Source organism: Cucumis sativus, chromosome 5 (assembly GCF_000004075.3).
Source record: "Cucumis sativus cultivar 9930 chromosome 5, Cucumber_9930_V3, whole genome shotgun sequence".
Taxonomy (NCBI): domain Eukaryota; kingdom Viridiplantae; phylum Streptophyta; class Magnoliopsida; order Cucurbitales; family Cucurbitaceae; genus Cucumis; species Cucumis sativus.
The window spans coordinates 24,250,677-24,263,643 of NC_026659.2; the positions used below are offsets into that span (position 1 = coordinate 24,250,677).

Below are 12,967 nucleotides of genomic sequence, written 5' to 3' on the forward strand. Positions count from 1 at the left end.
CATAAAAAATAAATAGTTTGTCAATTTTTCCTAATTTAAAAAAAAAACCCCAAAAATTTTAACCTCTCATTATTATTTTTAAAAATTTAAAATTAAGGAATAGTAAGAAAATAACAAATTTGACAAAATACTTATAGAATATAGCAAAATTTTAAATTTTATTGATGATAGACATTAATATGTTTCTTTCAGTTATATTGATAGACAGTGATAGAAATTTATCATTGATATAATCTGAAAATTTTCTATATATTAGTAAATATTTTAATTTATTTTACTATTTTAAAAAGTACCTTTACAATTTGTCAAAGAAAAAAAAAAGAACTAATAGATATAGGAAGATTTGAATAATAAGAACACGTGTGAGATGGAACCTTCAACTACAAGGGAAGATAATCATATCGATTAATACAAACTCACTTTGAAAAAAAAATTAAAATACAATCTTCTAACACTTATAATTTGTTTAATTTTAGTTTTTGTACTTTCAAATGTACTCAAAATACTAATAAAAATAAACAGTAACGATAACATTTAAAAAAAAACCTAAATATATAACGTTTGAAAATTTTGAAACTAAAATTTAACAAACCTCAAATACACGAAAAAATTACATATAAAAAAAATTAATACCAATGATCACTTTTTGGTTTATTTTATAAAAGTATTTAAACTTTAAAGGTTAAACATGTAATTTAACCTATTTTAAATTAGAGTATTAATTAATTTTTAAAAAAGTTTCCATATAAAAAATCCACTTTTTAGGTCAAATATTTTGTAATTCGACAAATATTCTTTAATAATAATATGATTTATATAATTTTACAAAAGCAGTATATGTAACGAAGCACAAACGGTGGTAGCCGAAGCTTTGAAGCACACAGAACTCAACACTACAAAACCAAACAGATTTTAAGAAGGAGAAGGAGAAGAAGGAGAAGAAGGAGAAGAATCGTTCAAGTTTGTAGTTGAAGCCATTAGCGCTCTCATCACCAAAAGGTATACTGTATATGAATCTTTCTATCGACCGATTTTTTTCTGTTTCTGTTCAGTTTTACTTATATTCACCATAGATTGTACTGTTTTGCTGTTTCCCTGTTTTTCTCCTCCTAATAGTCTTCGTGTTTTTTGGATCTCTGGATTCATTTTGTATGATCTTCATAACATGCGTTTCATTTCCTTTTTTTTTTGTTTCTGGTTTGATTTCTGATTTGCTTAACTGAACCCTAGGAAGAAGCGGAAGAAATAATTAGTTGCAGATGGCCAATATTGATATTGAAGGGATTCTTAAGGAACTTCCTAATGATGGGCGTATTCCCAAAACGAAAATTGTTTGTACTTTGGGACCTGCTTCTCGATCGGTGACTATGATCGAGAAGCTTCTTAGGGCTGGTATGAATGTTGCTCGTTTCAATTTCTCTCACGGTACACATGAGTATCATCAAGAGACTTTGAACAATCTCAGGACTGCCATGCAGAATACTCAAATCCTTTGCGCCGTCATGCTTGATACTAAGGTTTGTTGCTTTCTCTTAAAATGATTTTTGCTTGAAAATGATGAGTTATGCAATTATGTGTGATAGTATTTTACTTGCTTGGGTGCTCTGGAAATGGATGGAAGAAGGATCTGGTTAATGAACTTACTTTCATCCATTTTGCTGTTGTGGATGATTGATTTTGGGAAATGAGAAAAGAACCTGTTGGGTTGCTTCTTGATTCAATTGCTATGTTAAATACATTGCAACAATGACACTTTGTTGAAATTGTTTTTTCTTATTTTTTTCTCTGTCAACACGTCTAATGAAACTATCTAATTTGTTGGAAATTCACCACATCTACCATGCTGAACTATATATCTGTTTGAAAACTTTTCTCTGTCACCTTTGATGCAAAGAAGTAAAATGTGGGTTGTATTTGAAACTTAGTAAACCTGATAAGATAAGGGTATGTAGTCAACGAAAAGTGTTAGTCTAGAACTTTATACATAAGAAATGGTTGGGTTCACTACTGTATTTTGATTAATTATTATGGATCTAAATAAGGTATTGCTAACTTATAACTCCTTCATTATCCTTTCCGCAACAAATGCCTAATGTGAATATGATGCCTATTGAAGATAATTTTCCTGCCGATGTACCATCTTCCTGCAACTTTTTGTAATTCTAAGTTCTAACTATAGGGCTTCTAAAATCTATATGCTTGTCTATGAATATATTTTTTTCTGGGTAAAGATGGACCTTGGGGATTGGATATACACTTCTACAAAAGAAAGCATAGACCTACTAAAAAAAGGATTGAATTAACACCTATTATGAGAAAGTGGATTGAATATGCATTTCTTATTGAAAAAGGATTTACTATACACTGAAAACACCAACTCATGAACTTTTGAAGAGTTCACAGATCAGAGCATACTTAGTTCACATGGTATCGTGATTTTTTAGCACTTGCAAACTGATTTGTCATGAAGCCTCCTCTTATTCACCCTGGCAGGGACCGGAGATTCGGACTGGTTTCTTGAAGGATGGGAAACCAATTCAACTGAAAGAAGGCCAAGAAGTGATCATAACTACAGATTATAGCATCAAGGGGGATGAAGAAATGATCTCAATGAGTTATCAGAAGCTTGCTGTGGACTTGAAGCCAGGAAATAATATTTTGTGTTCAGATGGCACAATCACCCTCACAGTCTTGTCTTGTGATCCAGAAGCTGGGAGGGTGGTATGTCGTTGTGAAAACACAGCAATGTTGGGAGAAAGAAAGAATGTGAATCTTCCTGGTATAGTGGTAGATCTTCCCACTCTGACAGAAAAGGACAAAGAAGATATTCTTGGTTGGGGTGTTCCCAATAGTATTGATATGATTGCTCTTTCATTTGTTCGCAAGGGTTCTGATCTAGTCACTGTCCGCAAGCTTCTTGGCCCCCATGCCAAACATATAAAACTGATGTCAAAGGTATGAATTTTGCTTACGAGTCCTATTCTTCATCTTCTTCTCATTATTATATTGAGTTGTTTCTTAGCTTAGAGAGAAACATCGTTATTTTTGTTTGGGAGGGGTGTAGATTGAACGGTCTTGGATTTTACATTGCATGTGTTGTTTGACTGCACATTTTTATCAGGGAAATCAGCACCTAAAAGTATAATTTGAAGGTTAGCATTGCTTATTTGCTTAGAAGTCCATCTCTCTTTTAAAAATTGTCAGTGCATTAGGAGCTGTTTGGCTGATCTTGCTTTGGTGCTTTGTTTCTTTTGAAATCGTTTAGTCATTACACTTCCATCTTAGTCCTTTGAACATGGTGTGCACAATGTTTTTAATTCTTAGTCCTTTGATGAGTACTTTATTTGCAGGCTAGTTGAGTGGGTTGAGGAGTCACTCCATATCGTATTTGACTCTTTATGCATGCATCCAATGTGTTCAGGCTTTTTTTGTAGATAATTTCCATTTTGTAAAGACAATGTTCTTTCAATGTCATTATATCTGTTGGATTGAATGTTCATTTCTCTTTTAATATGAATACCCAAGGTTGAGAACCAGGAGGGAGTTATCAATTTTGATGAAATTTTGCGTGAGACTGATGCATTCATGGTTGCTCGAGGTGATCTTGGAATGGAAATTCCGGTTGAGAAGATCTTCTTGGCACAAAAAATGATGATTTACAAGTGTAATCTTGCTGGCAAGCCTGTAGTTACAGCTACTCAGATGCTTGAATCAATGATCAAATCTCCACGGCCAACCCGTGCAGAAGCCACAGATGTCGCTAATGCTGTTCTTGATGGCACTGATTGCGTTATGCTTAGTGGTGAGAGTGCAGCTGGGTCTTACCCTGAAATTGCTGTAAAGATCATGGCTCGTATTTGCATTGAAGCAGAATCATCCTTGGACTATGGTGTCGTTTTTAAGGAGATGATAAGGGCCACCCCACTTCCAATGAGTCCATTGGAGAGTCTTGCATCCTCAGCCGTTCGAACTGCTAACAAGGCAAAAGCAAAACTCATCGTCGTGTTGACTCGTGGTGGAACCACAGCCAAGTTGGTTGCTAAGTATAGGCCAGCTGTTCCCATCCTCTCAGTCGTCGTTCCAGTTTTAACTACCGATTCTTTCGATTGGACTTGCAGCGACGAATCCCCAGCCAGACACAGCTTGATCCACAGAGGCTTAATTCCTATATTGGCTGAAGGATCTGCTAAGGCCACAGATGCCGAATCCACAGAAGTAATACTTGAAGCTGCACTGAAATCCGCTATGGGGAAGGGACTGTGCAAACCTGGGGATGCCATCGTCGCACTTCACCGAATCGGAGCTGCCTCCGTCATCAAGATATGCATTGTGAAATGAATCAAACAAACAAGCAAATTCAGCATCTGACTCCATCATCCAGAAGTTGCTCAGGTGCATCCTTTGTCTTCATATAACTTTGCAGTCAGGTCTCGATCTATGCTTTTGCTATTTATAATATAAATATAGTTATTTTTAGTTTTTCACCTAAAGAGGGTTGAACTAGTAATTTTGATTTTCTTGTTGTGAATGAGGGGTGGATATCCCCTTGAAAATTTTTTTGGACTTCCTTATTGTGTGACCTTAAAAAGTAGGGGAAGTAAAGAAAATTGAAGCAACCAACTTTCATAAACTTTTGTTCTTGAAATTCCCAAAATTTTGTGCCCTAATTTGTGTTTATTTTGTAGAACTCAAAAATCCATTTGTACTCTCATGTGACATGTGAAACAGATCATTTTTGGACTGGATGGATTTTGTTATATGAGGTTTATTTCATAGTAATTCAGTTTTCAATCATATATGCTTCCCTTTATATTAACTTGGTTTCTTTATTCATCTCTAACTTTAATACCTTTTTAAGCTTTTTTTTCTCATAAACTATGGTGTCTAATTCATTATTGATTTTATGAATCTAACTTTTTAAATCTTATTATGTTATTTAACATAGCAGCTTTTAGTTTCTGATTGCTTTTATTTTTCATTTATAAGTTAGGAGTAGGACCAGATTTTTAAAGGAAAAAATATATAAAAAGAATGGATATATATCTTTTTCATTCAATTTGGTTTCAAATAATAATTGGATTATTATTTAATTGTTTTAATACAATGAGGATTTCCACATTGATGAAAGATTTGCTAATTATGGGCCATTATTATTATTCTTTAGCATCTTATGATGCATGATATTAAAAATGAATCATCACAATACTCTATAAACTTTGCATTTATATATAACAAATCAAATGCATTACGTATTCTATTCCTAACATTATTGGTTAGAGGTGATGAGTCAAAGTAAATCACGTGGTCTTGGACTTCATATAGTCCATCCAACTTAAAAAGGGTCAAATTTTGGATTTAAATATATCCTTTCAAATAAAGGTTTAATTATTAGTGTTGAAACTTAATTATTGACAAAAAAAAAAAAAAAAACCTTAAATATTATTTTTCTAATGGATTTGTCAAGATCTTCCTTTTACTTATATCACATCATCTTACATTACTTTTCCCCTTATTTTCTTTTTTTGGCTTTTGTGATAAAATAATTAACTGATTTAGGGCATTTGACTAAAGAAAAAAAAAGTGTTTTTAACTAATGTCCCGTTTATTTATTTGAAGATTAGGTAAACAAAAATGAAGTTAAAAACAAAATACCAATCCATTAGAGAAGAAAAATTTACCAAAGTATTTCTAAAATTAAAATCAAACATTAATCTTTAAATTATTTTCATTTACACTATTATATCTCAAATCTCACCTCTCTCTTGTCTGACTTATATATTAAAATCTATCGAACTTCTATTGCTAATAGACTCTTATGATCTATTAGTGTTAAATCAATATTTTCTAATTTTTATAATCTTTGACAAATTTTACTATATTGCAATTTTTTAAAAATGTTGCTATATACGTTTATAATTTAAATTTATTCGTTATATTTGTAACTATACAATTTTTTTATCGCACGATTCAAATTAATTTTTTTCAGTTTTGATATTGGTTTATGGTTTTCATAATTTGCAACGAGCATCTTTTGTATAGGGGCAAGTCCACGTCTAACCCAAAATAATACGAGGCGTGTGACACATTTCAAAATGAGACCAAAAGTATTTTACAATAATAACATGGACTTTCTACGCTAATAACCTAATTTAATATACCTTATTACACTAATAGTCTAAACCTTCTATATATCTTTTTTCATAAATAGTTAGCTCAATTGTCTTAGGCATTGTAAGAATATAGAATTTTAGACACTTAAAAAATAATGAAAATACACTTTTGTAAAAATATAGAATCACTTGTCTAAAATTTATTCTTTTCCTCACATCATTTTAGAATTTTTTTGGGTTAAATATATTTCTTATTTGATTTTAATATTTATTTTGAATGTTTCTTTTTGTTTTTTTGTTTTCAACAAAGCATTTCTCTCTCTTTTTTTCCCCTTTATTTCCATAATATATTTTAGGTGATATATAACCCTTATTCTTCAAAACCCACTCATCCTTTGACATAAGAAACAAATAAATAAAAACAACTAAAAAAAGTACATTATTCTCTTATTATCTTTTAAAACCTAGCCCACTATTGTATGAGGAGGAGAACAAAAGCAATTTTTTAGACCATAAAATTTTGTTATATTTGTAAATATTTTAGTTTATTTTGTTATATATTTTTAAAAAGTTATTATAGATAATAAAATTATTTAAAAAATTTATAAAATATAACCAAATTTTAGACTATTTCAATTATCCGGAAGTAATCTAAAAAAAATGTAAAAAGAAGAAAAAGAAAAAACTCATTAATTTTACGTGGAACAAAGGAAAAGGCAAAAAAGAAAGTAGGCGTTGTGGGTTTGTGGGTTCATATTGGTCCACAAATAATACAATTTAAAATCAAACAAAGAGATGGAGCAAAAAAAAGTGGAAGACTCTAAAACATAATGTGTTATGACTTTGGCTTACCTTTTTTTGTTTTTCTTCTTCCACTATTCTTTCTTTTTTGCTTCATCACCCATTTGTCTTTGTACCATTCAAATGAAAGTGAAAGAACCCCAACTTCATTCCTTAGACCAAAATAATAACAACAAAAAATGAAGAAGAAGAAAAAAAATCAATTTTATCTTCACACAATTAAATCTTTTTGCCTTAATTTGTTTTCCTATTTTCCTATTTATAATTATTAATTTGAATAATTTACTTTGATGCCTTCTCTCATTTCCCCTTTTATATCATTGCACTTCGTTCCTTTTAAACTTTATCTTTTAATTCCTCTCTTCCCCTCTACTTTCAAACTTTATCTTTATTTCACCTCAAAAAATTTCCTTCCTTTACTAAGCCTCAAAACCTTTTTTTTTTCTACTTTAGAAAAAAGCGAACAAATTGACATTTTTAAATATGAGAAAATTTAAAACAGTTTACAAAATATTACAAAATTTATCAAAAGACCTATAATTCATTGAAAGTTTTTTTTGTTAATCAAGATAAATAAATAAAACTTGCTTATTTATAACAACTATATTTGTAATTAGTTTCATTTTTTTATCATCTACAAAATTTCTCTTTCTCAAGAAGAGTAAATTTATATATACTTTTCAAAAATTAAAAAAATTTGACAAACTAATTACATTTTTCATAAAATATAACTCTATATAAGATTTATTACACAATTTTTTAAAAAAACATATATATATATATATATATATATATTTCAAAATATGAGTTGAAATTATTATTTAAAAAAGGTTAAAAATGGGTTTTTTTATAAATAAAATAAATTAACAAACTATATACAAACAAAATCGTTAAAAGAAAATTATTATGCTTAATTATATAAATATTCTATCAAAGTTCTATTTTTGACTATTTTCCTAAAATAATATGAGAGGGGAGAGTCACATTCAAAATGATAATGATTTACAATTCCACTAACGAAACGATCCGACTCAGCGATCCAACTCGCCTGAGAAGGGTAATTTCGGAATATCAAAATACAAATCGGTCGGTTCATTGTACAAAAAGAAAAAAAGGTTCATATAAATACTGACACTCCCCACGAACAGAGCTTATCCATCCACCATCTTTTACCATCGGAATTTCAATTATTACACTACACGTACTGTGGAGGAACGAAGAATTGAAGCCATTCTTTCAAACAGAGATCCAGCTCTGAAGTGTAAATATGGAGTGCCGGAGTTACTGCAAAGCACCGGCAGTGGTGGTGTTTGTTTTAGCGTTCTCATTGGTAATGCTGGAAACTACTGTTTCAGCCACTTCTAGAATGACGGAGATCGCCTCCGACGGTGATTTGCTCAGGCGGAATCTGCTTGCTAATGGCCTTGGAGTTACTCCTCCCATGGGGTGAGTTCTTCGATCTGACACAATCTAATTGGCTTTTTCCGTTTGTTTATGCATTTCCTCTGTTTTTGTTATTCCTTTTCTAACCAATTAGATCTCTCTCTCTTTTCAAATTTTTATCATTATCCTGTTGAAAATTTAGGCAAACAGTACCCTTGGAGATCTTTCTTTATTTTGCTAATTCCACGAGAAAAGTTCGACGCTATTGGCGCGCATTTCTCTAGTTATTTGTCATTTTCATCACTGTCTTAGCAAATGGATTCTCTCTCTCTCATACACACTTTTTGGTTAAATTAGGTTTTATATTCTTTTTATCCAATTGGAGGAACGCTGTTTGTATTCTAAATTTTTGAAAATTCATTGTTGTTGGCCAGATGGAATAGTTGGAATCACTTTGCATGTAATATCAACGAGAAAATGATTAGAGAAACCGGTAAAATTTCATCGTTCAATTTCTTTTAATTTACTTCAACACTCAACGTGAATGACCAAATGACCTGGTTCGACAGCTGATGCTCTGGTTTCTACTGGACTTTCGAAGCTTGGATATGAATATGTCAATATCGGTATGGCTTATGGGTCAATCTCTTCTTTCTTTTTATTACATTTCAAGATTCAAAAGATAAATTATATGATGTTTGGCTTTTCTTCTTAGATGATTGCTGGGCTGAGATAGCTCGTGATGATAAGGTAATTTCTTCCCCTCCTTTTTCATCTTCCTTAAGATTGCATGTAAACCGTTTGATTTTATGTCTCTCAGAGTTCCAACTTCTTTCTAATATGATTTCAGGGTAATCTGGTGCCGAAGAATTCGACATTTCCATCTGGTATGAAGGCTCTTGCAGACTATGTTCACGCAAAGGGCCTTAAAATTGGAATTTATTCAGATGCTGGGTAAGTGGGTAACAATAATTTTCAAATGGGTAAAATTTTGAGAAGGTCTAATTTACCTTTTATGTATATGTATTAAAACTTTTCAATGAATTTATGCGCTGTAATGACTATTTGTGATTTTGCTAAGTTGTAAGGGCCCAGACTATGCATAGTGGATAGGTGTTCACTTTTCAATTTTATGATGGCATATTTAATTTATTAAATTAAAATATGGGATAATTCCAACTTAAATGAATTTACCTTTTCTGGCATTAAGAAGGCATTTATGATTTGTAGATGAAAGTTGAATGGATGATTTTAAAAATATTTGGGACATTTTTTCTTTTAAAAAAACCAAATTTAGTATGAACTTTCATTTTCAACTTTTTCACATACCTTTGCATATTCTATATGTGAACTCGATCTACCATTCAAGCAGTAAATTGTCAAGCAACTGTGCAGGTATTTTACTTGCAGCAAAACCATGCCTGGCTCTCTTGGCCACGAGGAGCAAGACGCCAAAACTTTTGCTGCTTGGGTATGAACAACAGAAAATTCTTGTTATTAAGTTTAATTAAATCGAACTTTCTTTCTATTCTTCTTTTTATAATTCATCTTCTAGGTGAAAGATTGTTAATGCACATTGTTTTCGGCAGGGGATTGACTATTTGAAGTATGATAATTGCAACAATGGTAACATTAAGCCAACTATTAGGTAATTTAATTTCTACAAACATAAATCAATAAGTTAAATTCTTTTTTAAGTTGGTAATATGTGGTGGTTTGAAAGATGAAGCTGCAGCCTGTTGATTATCTTTTCCTTTTCAGATATCCAGTTATGACGCGGGCACTGATGAAGGCCGGGCGTCCGATCTTCTTATCTCTTTGTGAATGGTGACCACTCCCCTACTTAACTCCAACTCGGGCTAGGTGAACGAATTTGTTCCTTGTTTATTCTCATTTATGGCATTTGCTCTTTTGCTTTGTTCTGCAGGGGAGACCTGCACCCTGCTTTGTGGGGCGATAAATTAGGAAACAGCTGGAGAACTACTAACGACATCAATGATTCATGGGAGAGGTTGAGTTTTTAAAGGAAGTTTTGTTTAGATGCTTATCTTTCATCATCTGAAGTGGAAATTCTTTGGGCATGTTTGGGTGCTATAAAACACATATTTAATCCTTCAAAATCAACTTTTATTGCATGACAATAGTGTTTAGAAGTGTAAACCCAAACATTGAGAAAGTTTTATGAAAATCACTTTTAATTCATTATAAACTAATCATTTTCATTAAAATCACTATTTTTGAAAATCACTCCTAAACATGTTCTAAGTATTTGAGATTCCACTTGCAGTATGATATCTAGAGCAGACCTCAATGAAATATATGCTGATTACGCAAGACCCGGTGGCTGGAATGGTAGCGTATCCTTCATATTGAGCCAAATCATAACTCCCAGAATATCTTTTAGCATATTTAGTATTCATATTTACAAATTGTTTTCAGATCCTGACATGCTGGAGGTTGGTAATGGAGGGATGACTAAAGATGAGTATATCGTTCACTTTAGTCTTTGGGCCATATCCAAGGTATTGTGATGCCGCAAAAACTCCTATTCCTTCACTTAATTGTTTGGGATATTTGAATAGCATGTTCACTTTGGTTTGTGGTACTGTGGTGGTGATGTTGCAGGCACCCCTTCTTCTTGGTTGTGATTTGAGGAATCTAACAAAAGAAACAAAGGCAATCGTTACGAACACAGAAGTCATTGCAGTTAACCAAGGTATAAAATAGATTACTATTACACTTCCTTTTGTCATAGATGTTACTGCTTGCTTCTCAACCTCATTGACTTTGCATGATACTTCCCGAAACAGATCCCCTGGGTGTCCAGGCCAAGAAAGTCAGAAGTGAAGGTGATTTAGAGGTACAATCCAATATTATGATACTACTAGCAAAGTGCATGACCCATTTTGTTGCAAAGCAGGTTAGAGAAAAATCTATACACACATATATATTTGATTACTGTTTGTATTTCAGGTTTGGGCAGGGCCTCTTTCTGGCTACCGAGTAGCGGTTGTGTTGCTGAACCGAGGGCCATGGCGTAATGCAATCTCGGCACAATGGGACGACATTGGTATCCCTCCAAACAGTAATGTTGAAGCAAGAGATCTTTGGGAGGTAATTTGCTTGTAGTATCCCCAAACATCATCATGTTATTTTATACATATCACATAAATATTATCTGATTTTGTGTGACAATTTTGCAGCATACCACTTTGAAAACTACTTTTGTGGCAAATTTGACTGCTACTGTGGATTCTCATGCCTGCAAACTATATATTTTGAAGCCAATTTCTTGATGTTGAGGATATCGAATTCCACATTTGGACATGCATGGTTTCACTTCAAGAAATAAGGTTTTTGTGAACATTTTTGTTCTGATTTATTTATGGAACATTTTTGTTCGCTGCTTTAATTTCTTTTGAAGCTCTGCAAGTTTGAGGAAAATGAAATAAAATGTCTGCTTCAACAATTTTGTTTATTTTTGTTTTGACTATTAGTTTTATTCATCTCCCAACTACAAATGAAACTTCATACTCTCAGATATGATTTAAGATATTAATTACTATGTTTTACTTTTTGTCAACATGAACTCACTCAACTTAAATGACATCTATATATTATTTCCAAGTTCCTCCACCTCGTATTGTACTTAAAAGATATTTAAAAAAAAGTTCACTTCACTATAATTATAATAAATAAGTAAATAAAAGGTGATTAGTTCATAGTTTAAATTAAAACTTTTCTAAATGAGAAAACGAGTGAAAAAACTTTCAAAATATAATATATATATATTATTAATAAAATTAAAATTGAATATATTTTATAAATATTTTGATTTATTTTATTATATTTAAAAATGTTCGTGAAACAATTTACATATATCTTCATTGTAACTAATAACAAATAAAAAAAATTAAATGTGAGAGCGTACAATTTGTGATGATGAAATGAATTGAATGGATGAGATGATGAAGCGTTTTAGTAAGTTAATGCAAATTAAAATAAATCTTTCTTTTACACAATTTTTTCAAACATATAGATTTTTGATATTTTTTTCACTTTATTATTTTGTTCTAGTAATACATCTATCAATTTTATCCATCTAAATTTTTAATAATTTAAATTTATTCTTTTTAGAAAATTTCACCAATTCTTTTTTTTCTTTCTTTTGATTTACTTCTCTCTAACATATACCTCTCTACATTTTGTTCCTCTCTTAACAAATTCCTTCCATCTTATTCCCTTTCCCTTATGGCATGTCTCACTTTTTTCTATATAGCTTTTTCTTCCTACTTGTTGATAAACACATGTAATTTGAAAAGCTATATATATACATAGTTTTTGTTTGAAAATTATTTTAGAAGTAATAAAACTTCTTGAATTATTTATAATTGCCCTAAATTATTACCATCTATCTTTATAAATCACAACTGATGTAGATAATAGTATGTTTTGATCTATCATGTAATGATATTTTGTAAATATTTTATTTTATCTTTCTATATTTCAAAACCGTTCCTTTTTTAATATAATAAATAAATATATGAGATAGTTGCAAATATAACATTTAGATTTAAAATAATCAAGCATATAACAACATTTAAAAAAATTTACAAATATAATAGGAGTTTATCTCACATAGACTATGTTGCAAATATTCGTCTATAGTCTAT

General features: G+C 31.1%; 2 protein-coding genes across 3 annotated transcripts; both read left to right on the forward strand.

Moving 5' to 3' along the window:
* Window positions 1-817: 817 nt before the first annotated feature.
* LOC101212411 (pyruvate kinase, cytosolic isozyme) lies at window positions 818-4,794 on the forward strand. 2 transcript variants are annotated; one of them, XM_004147048.3, is made up of 4 exons: window positions 818-999; window positions 1,231-1,517; window positions 2,494-2,955; window positions 3,526-4,794. In XM_004147048.3, exons 2-4 carry the CDS (start codon window positions 1,260-1,262, stop codon window positions 4,336-4,338), a joined length of 1,533 nt encoding a protein of 510 aa, XP_004147096.1. In that variant the 5' UTR covers window positions 818-999; window positions 1,231-1,259; the 3' UTR covers window positions 4,339-4,794. The 2 variants fall into 2 exon arrangements, with proteins under 2 accessions (XP_004147096.1, XP_031741666.1); XM_031885806.1 differs by having other exon boundaries at window positions 841-999; window positions 1,235-1,517.
* A 3,270-nt stretch (window positions 4,795-8,064) lies between these two features.
* LOC101212167 (alpha-galactosidase-like) lies at window positions 8,065-11,763 on the forward strand. Its single transcript, NM_001280571.1, has 15 exons — window positions 8,065-8,357; window positions 8,729-8,787; window positions 8,864-8,920; window positions 9,010-9,044; window positions 9,145-9,248; window positions 9,690-9,765; window positions 9,884-9,942; window positions 10,056-10,121; window positions 10,222-10,305; window positions 10,582-10,646; window positions 10,734-10,816; window positions 10,920-11,010; window positions 11,105-11,154; window positions 11,268-11,408; window positions 11,498-11,763. Exons 1-15 carry the CDS (start codon window positions 8,179-8,181, stop codon window positions 11,588-11,590), a joined length of 1,242 nt encoding a protein of 413 aa, NP_001267500.1. The 5' UTR covers window positions 8,065-8,178; the 3' UTR covers window positions 11,591-11,763.
* The last annotated feature ends 1,204 nt before the right edge of the window (window positions 11,764-12,967 follow it).